This window comes from Ostrea edulis, chromosome 5 (genome assembly GCF_947568905.1).
Source record: "Ostrea edulis chromosome 5, xbOstEdul1.1, whole genome shotgun sequence".
Lineage (NCBI taxonomy): Eukaryota > Metazoa > Mollusca > Bivalvia > Ostreida > Ostreidae > Ostrea > Ostrea edulis.
The window spans coordinates 30,648,920-30,675,596 of record NC_079168.1 but is presented as its reverse complement, the minus strand read 5'-3'; the positions used below and the strand labels follow the sequence as shown (position 1 = coordinate 30,675,596).

Sequence of the window (26,677 nt, the reverse complement as noted above, 5' to 3'; positions counted from 1 at the left end):
GTGGTTCTGTTTTGTAATGGGCCAGTGATTCTGTTTTGTAATGGGCCAATGGTTCGGTTTTGAATGGGCGAGTGGTCCTGTTGTGCAATGGGCCTGTGATTCTCTTTTGTAATGGGCCAGTGGTTCTGTTTTGTAATTGGCCAGTAGTCTTGTTTTGTAATGGGCCAGTGATTGTTTTGTAATGGGCCAGTGGTTCAGTTTTGAATGGGCAAGTGGTCCTGTTGTGCAACGGGCCTGTGATTCTCTTTTGTAATGGGTGAGTGGTTCTGTTTTGTAATGGGCCAGTAGTCTTGTTTTGTAATGGGCCAGTGGTTCTGTTTATAATGGGTGAGTAGTCCTGATTTGTAATGGGCCAGTGGTTCTGTTTTGTAATGGGCCAGTAGTCCTGATTTGTAATGGGCCCGTGGTTCTGTTTTGTAATGGGCCAATAGTCTTGTTTTGTATTGGAGCATTGATATGTATATATTGCTTTTTATTCGCCTATGTTAGCTGTTGCTAGTCCATTTCGAACAACCCTAGTTTCCATATCATGATATTAAGAGAATGCTTTCAAATTCAACAGATTGAAGGTATATTTTTGCACTATTTATTTTAGCTATCCAAAACATGCATAACACAGGTTACTTAACAGCAGACATTCATTGTACATACAGTGATTGGATGGATAAACACTAGACATTCATTGTACACACAGTGATTGGATGGATAAACACTGAATGAAATGATGACACCCAACCCTATTCAGGATATAGAATCCATTATTCTTACAATTAAAGAAAACCCTGATTTTACCATCTCATAATGGTAGTGAATACATAAAAGTTGCAATGGAAATAAGACACTTTACTTCATCTACAATGTTCATTTTCAACAAGACGCCCACAGGCCACATCACTCACATGAATAGTTGCATTGAATACCAATTATGGCCCACAATCTTGTCAGACCGTGCATGGTGTGGACATACTTGAATCTATGCTACAAAAGCGCTCTTGCGTATTACTTCAAAGTACATATGGATGCTATTGTGTAACATATGGCTTTTCTGGTACAATGATTCTAAAGACACTCCACCAATATTTTAATATCTCCTGTTGGGAGGGGGCATGACCATTCATTTATTGAGAAGTTGAAAAGTTTACAGACAAATTTTGATAAGAAAAGCTCACTTGATTTTTCAGGTGAGTTAAAATTTGTGCATATGCACAAAAAAATCAATAATGCAAGATTTTGAACATACAATTTTGACTTATAATAATATTCTTAATTTCTTTAATTCAAACACTTAGTTCACAATAATATTCAAAAAATTAACAAGAGGTGAGTTATATGCAAACAGATACATGTATCTCAAACAACAGAAAATTGAATGGACAAACAAAAGGTCCTTTTCTTAGAATTATTAAAAATAAAATTCAATTTCTTTAAAACCCTTTCCCCCATATACAGTGTTGTAGATTCTAACAAGCATACACAAAAAAAGTGTGATGGTTAATTTGTTCAGGGTGGATATGGAATTCATTCAGCATTTAGACACTCTTGAAAAGGTTTACCAAAAAAAAAAAAAAATGCTGCTTTCACCATTCTGCAATAGTCCAAACTAAATAACAAAAGTGTTGATATTTATCTTGTAAGTATAATCTACACTTATGAATTATCACCTAATGATGCTTCATTTTTGAAGTGACTAGATAGCACCTTTATTCCCAATAAGCTCTTAAGTTACTTTTAGAATCACAGGTTTCAAAATTGGAAATCCTACACAAGACTAAGAGTGATGATAAAACAAATCTCGAGTTTACTACTGTAACAATCATAATTAATCAATCTTGTAGTCACCTATTCCATCAGCTATCATTGGTTATAATCAAATAGCAGAATTAATATATCTAATCTTTTTTTTTCTTACTGGCAAGATAACACAATTTATACCTTAACCAGTCCATGTTGATGTTACACATACACACAGTTTACTCTAGTTGTATTGAAATCGGTTATTTCTTTCTTATATATTTATATTCTACTTCATTTCTGTCCAAATTCCCAACCGTTACTATATAGTCATACTATATATCAAGTAATTCAGTTTTCATATGCACACATTTTTCAACAGCAGCACATTTTATCATGGTCAAGGAATCCGTAACAATGCAGATTGGTGTCCCATGAACCCTTCTATACTTTACATGGGTTGATTGCACACTTTTAAAATAATTAAATTCTAGAAGGGTTCTGCTGTTCCCTGACCTTGCTTAAAACTTGATTGCAAGAAAACAATCAATCATGAAATTTTTGCAGAATTGCCATGTTTAATGTACTTGCATATATTGTAAATTGAACTCAATTTACTTCTACTTATGTACAACATTGTACAATATGTTTAAAAAATGAAGAATCTGTGACTAACTAATTTGAGTCAAGTTTGTACATGTTCCCTCTTCCTCCCAATGAATGAAAAATATCACCTCAGTTTATTTTCGACTTTGGATATATCAAAAACAATCAGCTGGTACCCCGAGTTTCAATTTATCTGGAGTAGACTGTATATATGTGTGTGTGTGTGTGAAGTGTGTTACTATCTCATTAAATTATCACATAAAACAATACTACAATGTACTGTTGGCGTTAATTCAATCAATTCAAGTATACCGCATTCATCTACTACTATGAATACACATGCATATATAGAAGATTATGCTCACTACAGAGGATACTTAGGGTTAACCAGAGCTATACAGAACTGTAGTAATCACATATACACAAAATGTATATATTTTACTTGTATTGCACTTAAACAAACAAAAGCTATGAAGCCAGACTTTACAATACTGTACATATTTAAAATAGAAGTATCATGTTCTATGCAAAAATTGCTCAATATCTGTACAATTTCAGATATATTGCTTTATCCTTATTTATTACTTTATTACTTAGCCTTCAGTATTCATTGTGCAATGAAAATACAGATTCATTTATTCATTGGAGAGATTTGTGTTTTAAATACTAGCATATTAGGGAACTCGAGATCTATATGTACAATATGTGTGTGCTATTTTTTTTTAATTTATAGGAATTACTCAGTTGGTTGTGACAAATGTAAATGAGGTTCCTGTATAAAACTTCACCATCAACTATTTGATAAAGTTACATTTTATCACAGTTGTAAGATATGGATGGAAGCTTAATTTCTTGTAATAACTTTTTATCAAATGATGTTCCAAAGAAATGCCTGAGCTTCGACACATATAAGGATGTTAAATCTTCTATAGTGACAAAATTCTAACAGACAGATGGCAAAGTATAATCCTTATGTGTGCAGGCATCACGGTACACAACCTGCTTGGCACCACTTGATCATGAATTCATTTGAAGTAGATCATTTGTATTTACATGATTACAAATGTTATTGAAATTTCCCATGGATATACCGAAATAAACATGAATAAATCTAAAATTTACAGGATGATTATCACAAGTACGAAAAGCAACACAGACACCAAAGCAGTAAAACATGGTTTGAATACAAAGCTATCATATGATACCTATTGTACTTCTTATAATGTAGAAATGCCTTTTTTTTTTATGTTGTCCCTTATGAATGGTAAAACAGATCGGATAAAAATTCATTTGGAAAGTTTTAAGCAATACACTGGATAATTCCTAATACTTCTCCTTTTTCTTAGAAGGGGGGATAAGGTGATCTGGTAACTCAGCTGGTAAATCATGGCCTTCCAACTTGATCTTAATAAGATGGTTTGCAAGGGCCCACTCATCAGTATCCAGCATTCCATCTTTGTCTATGTCTGACAATTTCCAGACTTTGCCCAGAACAGAATTAGGTAGCTTGCTCTTGACCATTTCTTGTTTGGCTGCAGCACCAGTAATTTTTCCATTGATTGGGTTCAGTTTATCGAAGGATTCATCATAATCCATTCTACTGGAATTCACCACCCACTCTCGTTCACCTCTCCCCTCATCCACTCCCTCTCCTCTTCCGTATCCAAACATACTCTCGTTCATGGTGTCAAATGCTCCTCCTCTGACCTGTGGCTCTTTAGACATGACAGCCTCTTCATTTGGTACCATCTGCATCAGGCGGGCGATGTCTGCTGCCAACATTTGGTCAACAGTCTCTATCAGTTTCGGTTTCATGGCATGGAATTTGGTGAAGTCGTGATGGGCCAGCTGTTCTTGCATGCGTTTCATTTCCGGAAAGTCACCAAGTGATATCTGATGTTCCCTTTGTATTCTGCCATAAATATCTCCCAAATTTTTAATCAGTTCTTTTTTCTTAGCATCCTTTCCAAACATGGAGGGCATATCTTTTCTGAGTTCACTGATAATGTATGCATGGACCTGAAAAGAGATGTAATACACATAGTTAAAAACATTAGCTAAGCAAATGAATGAACTCTTCATGGTAAACAGAGGCATACTCACTTGATATTTGGACAGCTGTTTCACTCAACAAGAGGCCCATGGGCCACATCACTCACCTTAGTCCCATTGGCCCATATTTAAAGATTTTCTCTATACATTTGCATGTAAAACTTTGATCCCTATTGTGGCACCAACCTAATCCCAGGGACCATGATTTTAACAAACTTGAATCTGCATTATGTCAGGAAGCTTTCATGTAAATGTAAACTTCTTTGGCCCAGTGATTCTTTAGAAGATGATTTTTAATGATTTCCCCAATATATTTGTATGTAAAACTTTGATCCCCTATTGTTGCCCCATTCTATACCTGGGGGCCACGGTTTTAACAAACTTGAATCTGCACTATGTCAGGGTGCTGTCATGTAATTTTCTACTTTCCTGGCCCAGTGGTTCTTGAGAAGATTTTAAAAGATTTTTTCCTATATATAATTGCATGTAAAAATTGATCCCCATCCTACCCCCCAGAGACCATATTTTTACAAACTTGAATCTGCACTATGTCAGGAAGCTTTCATGTAATTGTAAACTTTTTTGGCTGAATGGTTCTTGAGAAGATCATTTTAAAATATATTTTTTCTATATATATTAAAAATTTAATGTAAAATTTTGATCCCCTATTGTGGCCCCATCCTACCAATGGGGGTTATGATTTTAACAAACTTGAATCTGTCAGGAAGCTTTCATGTTAATTTTTTAGCCCAGTGGTTCTCAAGAAGATTTTTCCTATTATTCATTTCTAAGTAAAACTTTGATCCCCTATTGTGGCCCCATCCTATCCCCGGGGGCCATGATTTTAACAAACTTGAATTTGCACTATGTCAGGAAGCATTCATGTAAATCTCAGCTTTTCTGGCCCAGTGGTTCTTGAGAAGAAGATTTTAAAAGATTTTCCCTATATATTTGCATGTAACTGGTCCTATCCTACCCCCAGGGGTAATAATTCTAAAAAAAACTTGAATCTGCACTATGTAAATTTCAGTTTTTCTGGCCCAGTGGTTCTTGAGAAGATTTTTAAATGACCCCACCCTATTTTTGCATTTTTGTGATTTTCTCTCCTCTGAAGAGGGTTATGGCCCTTCATTTGAACAAACTTAAAAGCCCTTCACCCAAGGATGCTTTGTGCCAAGTTTGGTTGAAATTGGCTCAGTCACTGGTACTGGAGAAGAAGTAGAAAATGTAAAAAGTTTACGGACAGACGACGGACAACAGGCGATCAGAAAAGCTCACTACTGGGGTCTATTTTATGAAAGGTCTTACCTACTAAGAGAAATATTTCTACATGTAAATGGTCAAAGGTGATTTTTTTTTTTAAATTTGTGGAAATAGTTTTAAATGTGTTTATATTCTTTGTTTCAGTAGAACTGCCATAAAGTTGCATGTGAAAAAAGTAAGGCATTAAAGAAATTGCAAAAAGTATCTCAGGTCTTAGGTCACTTTATAAAATATTCCCTCATCTGAATCATTTTACACAGGTTAATTTTGATGATCTATATCATGGTGAATAAAACTTGTGCCATGAAAATTTTGCAAATATATACATATATTACAATTTGATAGTCATGTTAACTTAAAATATATATTATAGCTTCTCTTCAGCAGCTGAACATTTTCATCATGCATTTTTTCTGGTGTTGATTCTTTTAACTCAATAATGATGCATCCCGGGTATTCTCATATATCAAATAAAACCAATGACCCCTTTTTTGTATGCAGTTTGTAGAACCATTAGTGAAATTTCACACATTCCATTGTTAATTTATGCTGGGCATAACCCATATTATTTTCACGTAACCTAAGTCTCTAAACATATTTATCATCTGAAACTAAAGAATTCCTGAAGATTGGACCTGTCCTCTCGCATGTTTACAAGATAGAGCAAGAATTTCTTATCAAATCAACAAGGATGCACTTCATAAAAATCCCCACCCAACATTCACTGCAGAGTGTACACATACATGTAAATAGGTCTGATACTGGTGCACTTATTAAAAAAACCCACCCAACATCCACTGTACAGATACATTGTAATAAATAGTACATTTGTCTGATACTGGTGTCTGAACTGCTAGACTAGTACATGTCATAACAATGAGATATCAATACACACACAGACCATCCTCACAACGCCATGTTCAGTCTCGCTTATAAATCTTACCCAGGCAATTTCCAAGGCTGGGCACAGATTTTCTCTGTATTAGTTAAACACTGATTTCAGTACATCTCTGTTATTTATTACCTACATGCGACATTTGTACCTCGCTTTTAATTCAAAACATGGCCAGAGGCACTTCATTAACTGTATAAAGCTACATGGTCACATAAAATGTGTGTAACTTTATTAGTTCTGTGTACATACCACACAACATATTAAATGTTTACTTACTCTCTCTCCGTTTGATACAAAATCTGTATACATGGGAGTTTAGTAATCATGTATTGTACATGTATTATATATATATCAGAAGCTCATGTTTTCTCCCGAATTAAATCTCAGCAAAGGCCCACCCTCGGTCCAATGGGGTTTAACTTTTCGATCTCTTTTTCTCCTTGTACTACAGGTTTTTTTTAAAAAATTATTTGGATCTGATGGTTGTGATTGCGAAATACGCTTGTGAGGTTTGGAATTTTACTGATGAGCCCCCTCCCTACATGGGTTGAATATTATTTTACGTCCCTCTTGTAAATATTTCACTCATATGGAGACATCACCACTGCCGGTGAAGGGCTACATAATTTAGGCCTATGCTCGGCGCTTATGGCCATCGAACAGGAAGGGATCTTTACCGTGCCACACCTGCTGTGACACGGGACCTCGGATTTTGCCGTCTCATCCGAAGGACCGCCCCTATTAGTCGCCTCTTACGACAAGCAAAGGGGTACTGAGGACCTATTCTAACCCAAAACCCCACGGGAATCCCAACACCGACATTGGAAGTTAATGTAAATATATAGTATGTGCATGTATTTTTTATATCTGCACATACTATATATTTACATTAACTTCCAGTGCCTGTGCCTCCCTATACGTCATAAAAAGCAGGATGGTTGATCATTTTTCGATGTGAAATTTCATTGCTACATGTAAGTCATGACAAAGTCTGAGTCAATCTCACACTATATTTGTAATATATACAAAATATACAATAAAACATTTACAGGCCCACCGGACTCCTGGGTTAAATATTTTTAGAAGCCCGATCAAGATTTTACTGGCCTCGGGCATCGGGCCACTGGTTAACGTCGAAGACTGTATAAAAATATATATATATATATGCATCTCTGTTTTGCATCTCAAAATGTATGTAATAATCAAATAAGGAAGATGTCGATGTGTAAGATAAACTCATAAGGAAAAGGGAAATGAAGTTATTGAAAACCTGCAAGATTATATGGTAATTATTAAAGTAACATTGAATGTCACACTATATAAGGATGGGGTTTTGGCAATTTTCCTCTTGTAAATCACTCAGAACTCTTACATGACAAGTATCATGAACTTTAAACTACACCACTGACATCTATCCTACAACACCCACCTATACAGTGTTCTCGACAGATTCTGGTACAATGTACATGGACTAGATAGAAAATACATCTACCTTCAAACGTGTGCTAATACATTCACCGATTCATCGTATTTACTGTGATGATGTACATCTCTGAGTTTGAACAAGCTTAATTCTTATGAACACTATAAGTCGTAGGAAGCAGGTTTAATTGTCTGAGGTACGTAGACCTCAATGTGTCATTAAGATGATACACAGTCAATTTTACTATACTGCTGCAATGTTACAGCACAGAGCATTGTTTCCATTGTGTTCACTCCATGATTACCATTATTACGACATCATTTTCTTGGACATCGCTGTGCATTGTCATCATCTCTGTGACAGTTTTTTAAAAATAAAATCGGTAAGCTTTAATAGGACAAAATATACATCATTTCAATGAATGCAAGGCTTTGAGATCAGCTCAGATATGTAGAATTTTTTCCTGGCTAAAGACATCCCACAAGCACCATCAGAGATTTATTCAATATCTAAACATTCCACTCATCCATGTGTAAACAGTTTACAATAAAAAGAAGAAAAGCCACTACAAAATTAAATACAGATACAAATAGGCACCAGATTTATATTAATACATGTATATACATACTATGATTTATACATATACATCTAATTGTTTAGCTGATGATGTGAGTTCGGGTTTATATATGAGTCAATGCTAAACCCAAGTCAATGTCCATCTGGCCATTCAACAAGCCAACAGATCATTCACTATGTACATGTATGTGGTCTTTGTTAAGTCTGTTACTTCACACAGATGCTGGCATGCTGCTCAAATACATGTCCAAGGAGAAAAATAACGACCATTAATTCCCCAATAATATGATATTGTTACTGATAATTAATTCTATCACACAAATGTCCAGACTTTCTAAATGGTCAAAGATGTTTTTATTTTTGTTTAAAATTTGTGGAAATAAATTTATATGCCATAAAGTTGCATTTGAAAAAAAGTATAGGGCATTAAAGAAATTTCAATGAATCTGTTAACATACACATTATTAAGAGGCAAATAGTTTTCAATAAAAGCTGAATTTAAATCCTTTTATATAACTGTTACCTTAGCTGAGACCCCTACTGAGGTTTTCTGATTGAAATCTGTCTGCACTGTCTTTTTAAACTTCTTTTCCAGATCCATTGAGCTAATTTAACTAAACTTGACACAAATAACTCTTAGAACTGCAAAGTATACATTTATTGTTGTTCAAATGATAGGCAATGGAATATAGGGTACAATGATACTATCAATGTATGATAATTTTAAGAAAAAATAATAATATGCGAGCATCATAATGCAATGTAGATATATACATATATGTGTGCAGTGTGTTTGGACACAATCAGTGTTTACTCAGACAAGGGAATTCCTGCTAAATATTGTAATTTAATCTTCCTGAATATCACTGCATTGTAAGAATGATCCTTAAAATCAATTTATAACTGCAACATATTTGTAGTTAATTGAGAGCAAACTTGGTTGTCCTTATGTTTGTACATAAAGGGACATGGACACAATTTGAGCGGAATTTTTTTAAATAAAATTTAAATTTTCCATTTTAATGTTTACAATGCTTAACCAAGGTATTAATAATGGTCAGTAAAAATTTGAATATCAGTTGTCAAGTTACAAGAGAAATACAGAGCACAAAATGCTTTGTTATGTAAACAAAACTTGTCTCTTGTATTTGTTTACATATTGATTTAATATGTGTACATATATATAGTAAAAGTTTCCTTCAAAGCAGAGATTTCCCCCCAATTTACAAGTTAATTCTGAACACAATTACTGTGAATTTACAGTAAGTGTGAACGACTCAGCTTCTCAAGTTCATTCGAGGTCTCGGATAGTTGGTTTCAAAACAAATCTGTCAATGTTGACGCATCAAGGAAAGAACAATCCAGGGTTTGACATTTACTTTTTTGAGCACTAGACCAGTCGGGCTACTTCAAATGATTTTTACTAGACCTGACTTTATATCCACTAGCCCTGACCAACTTTCCAGAAAAAAACCCTGATAGTTTCTCCATATTTAAATACTTCATGTAAATGACAAACGTTTACGACGTAATTTATTAACTTGATAAACACTTTATTAAAGTCAATTCAAATAAACTGTTAAAAATTAAGATCGAGTAGATGTCGAAAAACATCACTACCGACCGCGACTTATTTATTAGAACTAAAAATAGAGATTATTTCACCACACGGTTCAAGATTGGTAGTTTCTTGTTTATTATTTAACACGACCAGTCGGACTAGTAAATCGACATTTTACCCGACCGGACCTATCATTTAGTAGACTCGGTCGGTCGGACGTGCCTTAGTGTCAAACCCTGCAATCACTGCGATTGGACCAATATTTAAAGGGGCGGGAATAAAAATAATTTTAGATGGTCACACGTGTCTTTACACTGGCGTGTCATTACATAATCTTTTAGCACGATGGAAGAGACTGCGAAAAGGGAAAACCAATACCAACTAAAACAATGACGTTGATTTTAAAATTACATGCCGAGAGTTTATTTTATGGTAAAATCAGTAAGAAATTAGGCGTCACAAAGGCCACGTTATAAAATTGTCAATCATGGGAACTCTTGCACCGAAAATGTCGCCAACGAAGCTCACACCGGCAATGCTCACACCGGATGTACTTTTGTTAATCGAGTATGAAATTAAAAAGAAATCAAGTGTATATTAATAGAAATCAGACAAAATTTATTAAGAAGAAATATTTGTACCCCTGACAATGTACCAAAGGTGTCTTTAATTTGTAGAATTGCGAGAAATTTTTAGGGAAATGACTTTTAAGAAACTGCAAAGAAAATCCAAGAGAAGCATATTTCGTCTGAACACAGGGACTCGTCACGAAATATATGTCTTTTTAAAATTTGACATCGTCTATTCTATATTTACAAATAAATGTAAATATAGAATAGAGAGGGTCAATTCGTGACGAGCCCCTGTGGTCTGAACACGAACGAAGTGTTGAAAATTTCTTTGCTACTGATTTTATTGCAATTTAGGCCGGGTCAGTTATATATATATATATATATATATATATATATATATAGAGAGAGAGAGAGAGAGAGAGAGAGAGAGAGAGAGAGAGAGAGAGACTCTAAACGCTTTGTTGAAATATTTCGACCGGGTTACCGGTCTTCTTCAGTCGTGTTTTCGTGAAGAAGACCGGTGTAACACGGTCGAAATATTTCAACAAAGTGTTTAGAGTTTTTTCTGTATTTTACTTCCAAAAAAGAGACTTTATATACATATATATTTTGTGCTTTTATATATATATATATATATATATATATATATATATATATATATATATATACACACACACACACACACATATACATATATAGACGAAGCGAGTGTCGCGTTCGTACAACGGGTAATCGCAATCATGGACATACCATAGGAACTTGAAATTTTATCAATAAAGTTAATAAAATGTACTTGATTGACCATAGCTCAAGGCTTGGTCAATCAAGTACATTTTATTAACTTTATTGATAAAATTTCAAAACTCCTATGGACATACAGTTAGGGGTGGACCAGTGATATAGGTTCAATTTATGGTATCACAGAGTTCGGGCCCAAAACGGGCTTAGCCCCTGTGGGTTCAAAGGTACGCCAGTATCGTAACATTAACAATCGACCTTTGCTGTGGTTTATTATGACGTTATAGAAGGCGCGTCTAATGCTAACGAAATGCTGAATTTCTTTAATAATGTGTTACATGTACAGGAGAGGGGTGGTTTGGGGAATTTAGTTTTTGCTAGAATTCACAGAACTTGCCGTTGTTCATTCAATTAACAGTATCTAGCGATGGTTACTTCCGAATTTCTTACGAAAATGTGGGTATATATAACAGTAAAAGGCATCAAAGCATGCCATGTGTTGAAAATAAATGTTTTCTCGAAGTAGAATATCTATTGATATTATTACTTAATCTGACAAATTATTTTAGGGGCGAGATCAAATGTTCAATGTTAGAGAAAACTGAGTTCGCATAGTTCTCACCAAGACACCCCCCCCCCCCCCTCCCCCCCAATACAAAACTAAATATGAAGTATGTTGAAACTAATCGATTAACAAGTAAAACAAATGAAAGTGTACATTGAAACTATTAAACGTTTATTAAAATGTATTATTATGTGGTTTTAAAGTCAGTTGTCTTTTTTTCCCCACTAACGTGTAATCGATGTCGGATGACAGAAACTTACGAGTTTTTACCCCCTCTTCCCCCTAACTATTTGAATTTAGAAATTTTTCCGACATGATCTTTTCCAATGCTTTGCAAGATTTCGAAAATATCCTCTGAGAGATTTATTTTAAAATAACGATATGGAAACTGCGAATGTGAAAGAGACAACAAAACAAAAGCATTGTTCTTAAACGGACAAAATCGTCTATAGAAACATGTACTGAAATTTCTGATCACTTAAAACTGTCAAGTATCTACAGGAATTTAAGGGAGTAACCTTTCAATTTTTATTGGGATATAGAGGCAACTGCGGATCCTGCCTTTTCCCGCAGCATTTTCGATCCCGTCTTTTTCTTTTCTTTTCAATATTCAGCACTATTTGAATTCTGGGATATTGCTATCCTGCCTTTTCTTTACATATCGGAGCTCGCCTTTTTCACCCTGTATTCCCCCTCCCATACCTATTGATACTGCGATGGATTATAAGTATAACACGGTTATTCCTGTTCAAAAGATAAAATTTATAAGGTATCTGATAAAAGTTATATCTTCTAAAGTTTACGAGAGATCTTGTATCTTTTATAAGACATCTTATATTTTTTTCTTTATAAGATATCCCATCACTCTTATACATGCAGATATCTAGTATATATAAGATAAACTTTACAAGACATTTTATTAACGTAATCTCAAATCTCCGTTGTAAAATCAAAACCGATATTGAATCTCACGCTACGTACGGTGCAATTTACACTGAAATCAAATAGTGAAACTTACACTTGTTAGGCACGAGATAATATAATGCCAAATACTTGGGACCGCCTACCTATAATTTAACCGACCTATCAAAAGCGCTCTTTAAAATCACTCGGGGACTTTCCAAATGAACTATCTGAAGCATGTCATGTACTTGCCCATATGTCTCGTTCACACTTACTGTAAATCCACAGTAAACTGTTTCTAGTGTTTGTCACATATCATTTTGTTTTAAACAAGATATTCTATATATAAACAAAAATATGACAGGAGCCTTGTTTACATAACAAAGAATTGTTAGTACTGTATCTCAACTGACATTCAAATTTTTGCTGATCATTAAATATACCTTAGTTAAGCATTGTAAACATTAAAACTAGGAAATAAAAATTTACAAATTTTCAGTTTAAATTGTATCCATGCCTATTTCATATAATTAGTCATTGCTGTGCTGTTTGTAAGATTAATCAATGGAATAGTAAGAGAAATGAGTATATATGCCTCCCATATTGCAATATTGAAAAGGATCAACTTTAAATCTACTATGAATACTGAAAACTATAGGTTACCTACTGGTCATGGGCAACCACATTTCCACATAACCAGTCATTTGAGTCATATAGTCTTCATCTTCTAAGGCCAATTCAACTTAATTAGTAGATTATCATCCAGGGTCAGCAAAAAGTATGGGGCGGGTGGGAGGATTTTATTTTTTAATTTTTATTTTCTGAGAAAAATATTAAAGACAAACGAGTTTTTTCCCCCCAACAGATCTGCATCATTTAATGGCATATGGATATCAATCTATGCTATTTTCATACACTAATTTCAGGTTAAGCTTTAATTTAAGGATACAACAGAAATATACCCAACTTCTTCAAGATTTATGTCTATAAAAGAACGCAAGAAATTAAGAAAACCATATAAATCTATTTTCTTCGTGACTTTTCACGTTCCTATACCGGAAATGTAAACAAGAAGTGTAAATACCGGAGTCGGACATGAAAATATTCCGGAAATCTTAAGTTTCGCAAAATAAAAAAAAATCGGGGCGGGCGGGGATGATAATCTTATCAATTAAGTTGAATTGGCCTAACTTGAAAACCAATGGGGGTTATCTACTTTTTTAAAGGGTAATACATGTAGTATAGAAAGTTTAATGTCTGTGTACGTATCAAAGGTAGTAACAATATTTTCTTATGTCCAGAGTAGTTTGACCTTTGACCTAAAAATCCATAGGGGTCATCTACTCCCTAACTAATACATACCAATGTCCAGTTTGACCCTTGACCTTGTGACTTCAAAATCAATAGAAGATGTCTACTTCTTTGAAGAAACCAGTGTACCGAATTTGATCAATGAAATGACCGAACAACTCATTAGCCTTATTGTTTGAGGAGCTATTTTCACATAAGCGGTCAAGCAACCTCAAAGCATCTTCCACATTCATTTTCAGAAGATGATGAATTGACAATCACCGAAACTGATATGCTTTCACGTTCAAAAAAGAGAGTACGTATCATTCAAACAACAGAGAATCGATGGATGATCAAGCTAATGAAAAAACAACAAACCCAAAACAACAACAAAAAAACCCCCCTGAAGTCTGAAGGTTTCAACAATTTTCCTTTATAGAATTTTCTCACACTGCATTGCAACACATTCAACTTTATGCCATACTCTTCAAAAGTAAAAAATCAGATTCTATTTTAATAGTTCTATAAATGTTTCCAGTGTTGTATTTGTAAATGATATGTAAATGTGGTCTAGATTTGATTTTCACAAAATTTGCTGAGAAATTTGCAGCCTGTGAGGTCTAGCACTTCTAGTGTAGGATTCTTAAAGAAAAAATAGCGATGAAATTGGACTGTCAAATAGGTCCAGCTATTATAGGTACCTACACCTCCCCAATGAACTCTCAATAAAATAAAAGAATAATATCACAGGATTTCACAGAAAGTTCAAAATCTAAGAATCGTCATAGTACAGAATTTTCTTAAACAACAAAGCTTAGCTGTTTGCATGCCCCATTCACAATCTGACATAAAATTTTAGATCAAGAATTTTTAAACTAGAGACCACTATGTTGTCTGGGAGTTCCCTTAATTTTTAATCAAGACAGATAAAAAAATATATCAATACTTCAAAAATTATTAAAGGTATCAATATTTGGCAAGTTAATCTCACTTTAATGACAAATTGTTTTTTAAAAACTCCTTTGATAATTTTTAAAAGTTTGAATTATGTTACAATGTTGATCCATATCTATTTAGAAGCTTTAGTCACAGGCTCTCAATGTTTTAATTTTAGAAAATTTGTCTTCCTGTAACAAGCAATAATTAGACCCCTACCATTTAGAAGCAACTCTGTCAAGAAACAGTAGGGGTCTTATTATCATATTAAATTGAACTTTTCACTGAAAATTTGCAAGCAATGTAGCTGGTAAAAGAGAAAACCAATATGGCGGCGTGATACATATTTTGATAAGTTTGTTTACAGGAAGACTGTCTGTGGTCTATAGACATAAAACAGTAATGGCTTTGATCAATTCAAGAGTTATGGCTATAGAACAGAAAAGAACCAATAAATTCTCATATTAAACCCCCCTGCATATCAGATTAAAGGTGTAACAATACAACAATATATCAATCACATCACAAGTCTGTACGATACGCTGTATATCGTATTGTCAGTACATAAGATATTGTGATATAGCTGTAACTTACATATGTATACAGTCAAACCTCGTTATTGAACTCGATGGGACAGGAAAAAAACTGAGCTATCAGAGGGTTCGAGATATCAAGGATAAAATACTTAAAGAATAAGTGGCTGGGACTTCCGATTAGAGGTGGGATGATCCATCGGTGCACTGATGCATCGTGATATTCATCTTGGTGATATACGAATCGATACACTTGTCTATTAAATGACAATACCCGTTATATTATTTTCCAAAAATATCTGAACATTAAAAGTCGGGTATTTTTAGTCTGTCTAGCAGAAAATGAAAGTAGAACAACAACAAAAGATGGTGGACTAACAAAACCGACTGTAAGCAAGTCAGGGTGTGTGATTGGTTTGATTTGCCAGTTTACGAAAGGGAAAATGTTGCAAGAAACATTGATAAGACAAGTTATTTGCAAGATGCTTGGAGCATTGTGATATTTATTTTATTCTACTCAGGTGGCTGACTGAACCGAGTGATATTTTTTCTGTTTTGTTTCAAAGTGAATAAATTTGAAATCCTGTTCTTCTACTTTATATTGATATGCAAAGTTTCGCGATATGTATCGTATCGTGTGTCAAGTATCGTGATACATATCGGATTGGCTAGAAAGGGTATCGTCCCACCCCTAATTCCGAATCACTTTGACATATCCATGGTATTCAAGATATTGGTGTTGGAGATACCAAAGTTCAACTGTATATGTCATTCACCTGGAATGATTAAATTTCTGAGCATCCTTAGTGTAACAGTTGGTCAAAATCCAAGGTCAAGATTACAATGTCAAAACTTTGGTACCAAACAAAAGGTCTTGTTTAATACAAGGAATGCATATATGAAATATGAAAGAAATAATCACTCACTGGTCAAAAGCTTTGAGCATTTAGTTTTGTTTCAATTGAAGTTTTGAAACTTGGGACAAATTCCAAAGTCATGGTCAAACATCATGGCATCAAATGAAATTTCTTGCCATAAAGAATCTATACAAAAAATATGAAAGCTTTACCTTATATGTTCAGGGATCGAAATGAACTTTTTTCACTACTAGCAAATTTTAGCTAGTGGATTATTTTCCAACTAGCGAAATTGAGCTTTTACTAGCATTTTTCAATCAATTGCTGTTTTACATGAATTTAGAAAACAATCATACATGTCTCTTTATCAAAATATAGGGGAAATCTTTTAAAATCTCCTTTAAAGTGCAATAATAAAAATAAGATTGCGAATTTTAATGAATTATCAGACAACATACATGGTGAGGGTCATAGGCATGCGCGGATCTAGAGGGGGGTCAGGACACCCCCCCCCCCTGGAATTTGCAAAGATAAAAAATTACAATATAACGATTTATAAGAAAAATTAGTTACAACACGGGTTCGATTTTGTGAAAAGGTTCGACCCCCCCCCCCCCCCCCGGGGAAAAAATTTCTGGATCCGCGCCTGATAGGGTACACTTGTGCGACGTACTCGCTGTCCAGAGATCTTAAAGACCTATTTACAACATCATGTGGATTGAAATCTTGAAGACTATTTGTTGCACCAATTCTAACTATATGTTCAAAACTTTTGGAAATTTCATCTAAAAAATTCTAGTTGAAAAGAAAACCCTGTGAACTTGAAGTGTTTGACTATAGAGTACAGAAGGACACTGCGTGAAACGGTGACACACTGTCATGTGTTGTTTCGTGTAGACACGGACGAGATCAACATGCTTGGTATTTAAATCAGATGTCACTGAGACGCCCGAAGTGTGCTTGAAGTAGGCCATCTTTGACATCACTGACTGAGATGAACTTGGCCTTGGTTATTTTTACTTTTTCAATACTTGTATATATTCATTCTGTAAAGCGTTTCTATGCACAAGACAAAATTATTGTAAACTTCAAAGTACAGCCAATAAACCGAGGAAATCCGGGAAAAGATCGATTTTTTTCACTCGCAAAAAGTTGCAATCACTTATGATTTTTTACTCGCAATTTCAATTTTTAACTCGCATTTAGCGAGTATTTCCCCTTAATTTCGTTGCCTGATAATTATAGAGGGCGAAGCCCTCTCACAGCCCAAAGGGCCGTGAGAGCGGAGCTCTCCCTATAGGTAACACGTATAAGAGGAAAATAATGAAAAATTAAACCATACCTATGGAACTTGAAAAGTTTGGTTCCAATGGTGTCGATTCAAATATTAGCGCGTGGACATGTATTCCTCCATTTTGAATCTCGTCTACCCTAGTTCACGTTGTTCTGAGATGTTTCACATAAAATCCGTAAAAGCATGTGAATCTTATTTTCTTAATCATATATAATCACTCCACGATTAACGCCATGTTTTTTGTTGTGGTTCAAACGCTATGTTTGTAAATTTGCTAAATAACGACGCTGAATATGACGTCACAATGTACTGTACTGTTTACATCAATTTGCGTTATATTTCCCGCGTTCAATATATAGGCGGATCAAATGTCCAAAATTAGGATGCTTTGATATAGCTCCGTCCGCGTGCTAACTTCGGGTTGTTTTTTGTTCTGTTTTGGATATAGATACTAATGCCAAAATTTTTTTGCTTCGCCCTCAAACACGGTCACACCGTAAAACATATTATTTCAGAGGATATTGCCTAATATCTAGCTCAAGTTTTCTTAAAAGTAATGACTATGTCAAACTTCAAGGTCCCCATGCAAGTAAAAACTTTGATACCCCCAAATGCTTTGTCACAAGGTATGCACACATTAAAAAGAAGCCCATTGGCCACATCGCTCACTTAGTGAGTCACCTTGGCCCATATATAGATAGATATATCTAAAGATTTTCCCTAAATATTATTATTTGCATGTAAAACTTTCATCCCAATTGTGGCCCCAACCTACAGCTGGGGGCCATGATTTTTATAAACTTGAATCTGCACTATGTCAGGAAGCTTTCAAGTAAATTTGTACTTTCCTGACCCAATGGTTCTTAAGAAGAGGACTTTTAAAGATTTTCCCTAATTTGTATGGGGTCATGATTTTAACAAACTTGAATATCTGCATTCAGTCATGTAAATTTTAACTTTCTTGGCACAGCGCTTCTTGAGAAGATTTTCGCTAGATATAGTTGCATGTAAAACTTTGATCCCATATTGTGGCCCGGCCCAACCAACCCCCAGGGTTCATGGTTTTAACAAACTTGAATATGCGCAGCACTATGTCAGGAAGCTTTCATATGAATTTCAACTCTTCTGACCCATTGGTTCTTCAATCTTGAGATTTTCAAATGACCCCACCCTATCTTAGCATTTTTCTGATATCTCCCTTTTGAAGGGGCATGGTCCTTAATTTGAACAAACTTGAATCCCCTTTGCCCAATGATGATTTGTAGAAAGTTTGATTGAAATTGGCTCTATATAGTTCGTGAAAAGTTAACGGCATCACAATGATGACCACAGACAAATTAATTTCAATCAAAAAAGCTCAGAACATTTGTTTTATGTTGAATGAAATTTATGTGTATTAATTGCATAAGATAATGTATGCCTTAATAATATTATTTGGTAAGCTTTCATTAGGTGAGTTTAACTGCACAAATCAAGAAACAAGATGGTATCCATTAAAGTCTTTTTCTTTTATGGTTCTGTGAATATACTCTACTCCTACACTTGACTTTGTAGGCAGATCAAGGAAAATCTTAAACAAGCACACTGTCTGTCAATACATGTAAATATATACAACACAGCATTCTTATTCAGCCAGGCTTGTCTTTGTCTAGCTGTTGTCTACCTCTGTTCACACTGCTCAGCTGCCATAATTTTCAGAAAAGCGAAACAAATCAAGGGATCAGGAAATCATAATACACATGTCAAGATTTTTTTTAAAACCAGGTCCAGTACAATAGAGATCTATATAAAGCTACAGTATAATTATAACTTTAAAAAGAGTTTGTACTGGGCCTGATTATTGTCCAATGATTACATATAAATCTAAAATCTCTGAAAATAACATGGATTTATACCACATTATAAATTATAACTGGGAAATGAACATACTTGGCTGCACATCACATTAAAAGCTACCTTTCTTGTTCATTTCAGTGATCAGGGGCGGATCCAGGAATTGGTTTTTTTGGGGGGGGGGGGGGGGGGGGGCACTGGATTTTACAGGGCTTGAAATATGTCTCTTATGTAGTCTGACATATAATTTACTTTTGTTAAAGTCATTTTTACTTTTTCTATCAATTTTAATAAGATGAAATTAATAAAATGATGCAAATTTTAAGGGGTTTTGGAAAAAATGCAAGTTCTCCTAATGAAAAGGTAAAGACAACAAACAGTGATCAATCTCATAACTCCTATAAGCAATACAAAATAGATAGTTGGGCAAATACGGACCCCTGGACACACCAGAGGTGGGATCAGGTGCCTATAGGAGGAGTAAGTATCCCCTGTCGACCCAATAAAATTAATTCAATAAATCAAAAGATTTTGTCATTTATTTCTCCACTAAGTGGAAGAAATTATTGCTTCTTTTATCATTTACATTTTTCTAAACAGGAGTCCACGATTTACCTCCAGTTAAATTTAAAAAAATTAGGGAGGAGGGGTGCCAGCTGCTTAAATCTGCCACTGGTGATACTGATAAAACTATTTCTCATACTGATTTGATTCATTACCTTTGCTAGTCTTGCTCTCTTTATAAGATCATTCAGCTTCCGCAGTGCTGCATTCCGAGGCAAACCCTGCAGATCATTGAACAAATCTTGCTCTTCTAACTCGAAAAGTTTTCTGTTCATATCAAAATGTAATGGATTGTCCCAGAATGATCCAATATAAACTCTGGATACTTCTGGTGTATGCAAAACTTTTCCTAAAGACCACATTAGTGCTCCATATACTCTCATCAGCTGCTGGTGGTCGATCATATCAGCCTTGTTGAGAACAATTCGGATTTTGTCATCATAACCTTTAATGGCATCAATAGCCCTTCGAAATTCATCTGAAATGTCCAATTTGTGTGCATCAAACAAAAGAATAATTCTGTCCACTCGTTCTGCAAACCACTCAAGCACTCCTGCAAAATCATATCCTCTCTCCACCCTTTGCTTTTCACCAGAAAGGATCCCGGGAGTGTCAACAATTGTCAAACTGTCTAGTACAGGATTATTAACCATTGAACACTGAAATCGGTTCAAAAAAGCATTTCCAAATTTTGACAGTGGCCTGAACTGTTTTTTAGTGTCTACTACCAAAGCATTTCCAGGAATGACCCCTTCTTGGTCCCCAGTCATTACAGCAATAAACCTGTCCGTCGTTGGTTCTGGACCAATTCGAATTCCTGGAAAATCTTGTTCTAGCAGATACCTGATAAATGTCGTTTTTCCTGTTGAATACTGCCCTATTAGAAGAATCATGGGCTTGGATTCAAAATCCGGATCTTCAAGGGGCGGGGAGTGAAAATCGTGAAATTTGTAATGCTCTTCTAGAGGTAATAATTTCGTCCTGTATAACTTTTTCAGCCCTTCTCCGACTGTGTCGAAAATTTCCGGCTCCTTGCGACGTTTATCGTCGCCCGACAACCACCGTTTCATTTTGTTTTCACCTTGGTACAATTTCCCAACTTTCCTTTTGACACACCGTCTGCCGAATCAGCGATACCGGAAATGAGTCTCAAAGTCCCATTGCGCAAGCCTATGACCTCACGGAACCCAACCCGACTTCCCGCAATTTCTTCGTATATCCTCTGATTTCTTTATTTCTTTTTGATGATAAAGTTAGAGGATTCTGCTCTGTTTTTAACACGTGACCGCAACGTAGAATATTGTAATGTTTTCATTTCAGCCAGCTGACACCCTGGGAAACTGACGATAAAAAAGAATTTCAAAATCTTCATAGTTTTCTAGCTAGACCCGTAAACACAGTAGGTAGTTGCAATTTTGAATGATTTTAATGATATTAACTTATTTATCATGTTTCCACAAGACATACAATAGGCCTATAGGCTACAATCATAACAATGTTTTGTGTTGTCATTATCTATAAAAGGAAATGATAAAAATAGAAGTTATTTGCTATACTTGGGCCAGTTTTGTTTATTCGTCATAAACATTTGATTATGACGAGGTATGCAAATATATAGTAGGGTATTTGTTCAATGAGGACCTTAGAATTGGATCAGTAGGATTAAGGTGGTGAATATGACAGGGAGGGGGGGGGGGGGGTGTTATAGATAATGAGAGCTGCAACAACATGGTTTCCACTCAGATACTCAGCTCTCGGTATATATACGAGAATCATACGTCAGTCAAATGACACAGCCACTTTATTTCATTGAAGTATACAGTGCAATGAAGAAGAATGTATAGGAGGGGGGGGGGGGGGGGTGTCTCTGGAGGAAAGTGCACAGGCCTGCATATTATAAGCCATGGTTATTTACTTCCTTAAATAGAATGAGGGGACAGTAAACATTGTACAATTAAACATCTCAAATGATATTTCTTATTCAAAGAGAACTTCCTTATCATTAACACTTATTCAAACATCATTGAGAGAATATTAAAATTGTTGTCAGTAAAATGTACACTTAGTAGTTAGGGCTATATGGACTGTGGGTATCTGTCTGGGTAGTACTTAGAGCACTTGACTAGTAATGCCCTCTTTCCTTTATATATTACATATGTTTCAGGGGTAGACATTAACTTTTCTTCTTACTTGCCATTTGGGCAATTAAACTCAAAGTTTTACTTGTCCGAATGAAAAACTTAGTTGTCCGAAATATTTTAGACTCTAATGATAATATTAATAAGCCTGTCAACCAGTAACTCTAATTATCTCCGTCAACTGGTGATACAGTACGGTCTACTAGAATGGGCCTTCGCTATAATCTGACAATTTGGTAAAGAAAACAGCAATATATGGAGTTGTACATTACATTCTAATATTTGATATTTATCAAGCTTAACACAATTATTATGATAATCACATTTCCTACTTAAATAACCACTTGCCCCATCAGGCAAGTGTATATTGAGTTTCACTTGTCTGAACTGGGTTTTCACTTGCCTCGGGCAATCGGACAACCGTTAATGTTGATCCCTGTGTTTGGTGCCATTGACACCCCCCCCCCCACCCCCCCTGGATTTAGGTGAAAATCCTGTCAAGGACAAAAGAATCAATAGTTGCATTGTCTTCAAGGGCAAAAATAATTAACATAGTAGTTAGGACTATTTGGACTGTGGATATCAGTCTCGGTAGGTGAGTGGTTAGAGCACCTGACTAGTAGTGCAGGGGTCTCGGGTTCAATTCCTGGTTAAGTCCAAAATTTTCTCATTTCCTTTTATATATTACACTATGAAGGCTAATTGCATCATTATCATTTTGATCATATGGAAACAAACTTGTTTTATAATTGGTAATATGACAAATGCATAAGATGACATAATGACAGGTTGATTAAGAAATATTGAAACTTGAATAATCACAATACAAATACAATCATACATTTCATTGTAATATGTAAATTGGTGGTAGTGTGTGTTAGAATCTAAATGCTGTTTAGTACCATCTTCATATATATATAGATGTATAATATATATATATATCTTTGTGTATAGAAATTCTAATGATATTGGCAATTACAGAATTTTACAATCAGCCATGGGAAGAATCTTTCTGAGACATATTGGAGGGACCAGATTGTTCTCCTGTGCTAGTTGTGACACACCCCTTACTAACAGAGCGGAGTTGATTTCCACCAGATTCACAGGTATATTTCAAAGTGAAAATATGCTAGCTTTAAGCATCTACATGTAGTGTAGGTTCAAGTTCATGCAGGGATATATAAAAGAAGAAAAAATCTTTATATATCTGTTATATATGGAATTATGAATGATTTAAAACAATACGATGAATACAGTCTGTATGCTGAGTACAGTCTATGATGGTCAACTTGTGATTTACTGCTTAGTGTAAAAAAATGTTTGGGCTCCTAAAGTTTAGTCAACTATACAGGGCTTGAAACTAACTCTTTTTATGTCACCAGTAAAAGAATATATACATATACCTTTGATAGCTTCTTCTAAACATTTTGTAGAAGTTTCCTTGCAGAATGTATGTATGAATATATATATACTGTATGTATGTTTAAAAAAAAAATAAAGATAAAAAAAAAATAGTTTGGTATAAATAAAAATGCACTACTGATTGTTAAAAAACCCAACTTTTTATGTCACCAGTCCTATCCTGTCGGATTGATGGGCTATAATTTCAACTAGTCCGCAGAAAAATTTACTAGTCCACCAGAGTTTTTCAGAAATAATTAAACATATTTTGTTAATTTTATTAAAATGAAATATGTAATTGAACTCAATATGCCTAAGACAATATTGCAATACTTATGTAAGATTTATATTTACTAATCGGGTTCACCTGATATCTACAGAGGAATGCCAAATGTGTGTTTAGGGTTCATAATAAGTATATTTTCCAGAATGACGTTTTAGAAAATTGACTAGTCCCATTGGACTGACTAAAACAAATGTCAGTCAGTCAGCCAAACTTTTAAGCAGTCACAGACTGACGGGCAAATGTTAATTTTGAGCCCTGCTATAGCATGTAAATGTAATATATCCTTAGGGCCTCTTACTCATGGTGTTCATGTTATAGGATCAAGGAAATTTGTGATTATGAAATGTAGATAGTTACTATGTTTTTATTATCATCATGTCCACTACAGGATATTTATATTGTGTGAATTCATTATGCTTTATCTGATCAGTTGAAATGGTGTCCAGTGGATGTTGCAAGGTTTTGCCAAGCAAAATATGTAAACTATGATGAGTTGCATACAATGCAAATATGAATTTACATAAGATGAATTCTTTATTTCTATCATACCGATTGCATTTGAATATTTTTCTTGTCTACATCACCAATTTAACATCACTCCAGGTTGTGTCATGTTTTTACTTGTGTGCGACCAGGAGAAAATGGGGGTTGGAAAAAACAATAGTTTGTCCAATGGAGAATATCAACTGATTATATGTACTAGTACATTTATACTGTGACAGTATTTGACATATGCTACTAATCTCATTTCCCCCTCTACTAGGTGCCACAGGAAGAGCGTTCCTCTTTAACAAAGTGGTCAACTTGAACTACAGCGAGGTACAGGATCGGGTCATGCTGACCGGTCGTCACATGGTGCGAGACGTCTCCTGCAAGAACTGCGACGCCAAACTTGGCTGGGTGTACGAGTTTGCCACGGAGGACAACCAGAGATACAAGGAAGGGAGAGTCATCTTGGAGAGAGCGCTGGTCACAGAGAGCGAGGGCATAGAGGAGCATGTCAGCCATGACAGCTGAAAGAAAAATAGCCGTACTTGTAACTGTTGCCTTAAAATGTACAAAGCTGTGTGTATATTTTAATGATGTAACTTACCAGGGGATGTCTAGACCCAGGTAGGAGTTATTTATGCGAGTGTTGAGACAGTTTGATGGATTCTACACTGTGAAGGTGGCCTATTGTCTAGAAGGATGAGATTGCATATGGTATGAACCACACTTTTAAAGTGTAAACTGGTTGTCTTTCTTGTTGGAAAGTTTTGTTTTAAATCTGGAATATTGGTAAAGTTGTAGTTAATGACTGTTGGTCAATAATTGTGTTTGTATTTCACAATTACATATAGAAATATAAGACTGATATGTAGCATTATTATTACAAGCTGGGAACCCCTCTTTGGTTGAGATGCAGAGAGACAACATAAACACCGAGTTGCAGTGGAGATCAGATGCTAGATCCGCTCACATGCTTGGTACACTAGTAGTGAATATGTTGGTGGATCTAAGGTCTGATTCTAACAGGACCTATATTAGTTGTTGTGTATCATTTCTTATCAATTGCATCTTCTTAAGCTTTCTGGCAAGCTCGGAAAAACAAATTCACTACATTTACCAGATGTGGGACATTTCTACAAGATGAATGCTTCAAATCACTGATTGTTAATTATTATCATACAATTTGTAAACTTACTTTGGGAAGATCTCATCATTTCCGCAAATGTTTATTGTAAAAAAAAAAACCCCAAAAAACAAAAACAGCAATGCATAGTTGCATTTTAATATGATAAAAATTTTGAGGGTTTTTCATAATGCATTTAAATGTTGTTTTTCTATTTCCCAGAAAGGCTCGAGAAGATTGATTTCATGCATGTTTATATATGTACTCAAAGAAATACCTGTCCATTTTTTGCCTTCTATTTTCTATCATGTAGATTGTTTTAAAGATGTTTCTTGTAGTTACTTAGGTTTACCTTAGAATGGTACAGTCTGTATGCTAAATTATGATTTACGAATTATAAACCAATGTATATTGTGACACAGAATAAAATTACAAGAATTCTATATTATATTTCTATTTTATTTTTCTGTGGCGACAAGAAAGCAGACATGCATGTTGATAACTATAATGATCGACTGATCTCTTCCCAGAGTTATGATAACTAATGATGACTGATCTCTTCCCAGAGTTATGATAACTAATGATGACTCATCCCTTCTCAGAGTTATGATAACTATAATGACTGATCCCTTCTCAGAGTTATGCTAACTATAATGACTGATCCCTTCCTAGGGTTATGATAACTAATGATGACTGATCTCTTCCCAGAGTTATGGTTCCTTGCTCTCACTGTCACTTTTGAACAGAGATTGTATGATGTCAAATATTTACAGTTTGTTTTCTTTGATTACTCTACATGGTATGCTGGAAAAGTTTTCTCTGTTGAAGTATGACTATTGAGTACTTACTTAGGCCTGTTTCCCCTTCATTAATAGCTGCCCTTCTAGGTCCCGGGTCCTGTGCCGTCTTCTCTAGGTCCCTCCTTGCGTGTCTCTCATCTGTATGGTGTCAGCCTCCAGGTCTCTCTTTGTGTGACTCTCATCTGTATGGTGTCAGCCTCCAGGTCTCTCTTTGTGTGGCTCTCATCTGTATGGTGTCAGCCTCCAGG

The 26,677-nt window shown here is 35.0% G+C and overlaps 2 protein-coding genes across 3 annotated transcripts; one reads left to right on the top strand and one right to left on the bottom strand.

Annotated features, from left to right (window-relative positions):
* Positions 1-570: 570 nt before the first annotated feature.
* Positions 571-21,479, bottom strand: LOC125649906 (EH domain-containing protein 3-like). The gene is made up of 2 exons (XM_048877760.2): positions 20,348-21,479; positions 571-4,356 (listed from the first exon to the last, which is right to left on the bottom strand). Exons 1-2 carry the CDS (start codon positions 21,260-21,262, stop codon positions 3,661-3,663), a joined length of 1,611 nt encoding a protein of 536 aa, XP_048733717.1. The 5' UTR covers positions 21,263-21,479; the 3' UTR covers positions 571-3,660.
* Positions 21,463-26,072, top strand: LOC125649932 (protein yippee-like 5). 2 transcript variants are annotated; one of them, XM_048877799.2, is made up of 3 exons: positions 21,463-21,591; positions 23,312-23,436; positions 24,781-26,072. In XM_048877799.2, exons 2-3 carry the CDS (start codon positions 23,328-23,330, stop codon positions 25,032-25,034), a joined length of 363 nt encoding a protein of 120 aa, XP_048733756.1. In that variant the 5' UTR covers positions 21,463-21,591; positions 23,312-23,327; the 3' UTR covers positions 25,035-26,072. The 2 variants fall into 2 exon arrangements, with proteins under 2 accessions (XP_048733756.1, XP_048733755.1); XM_048877798.2 differs by having other exon boundaries at positions 21,497-21,595.
* The last annotated feature ends 605 nt before the right edge of the window (positions 26,073-26,677 follow it).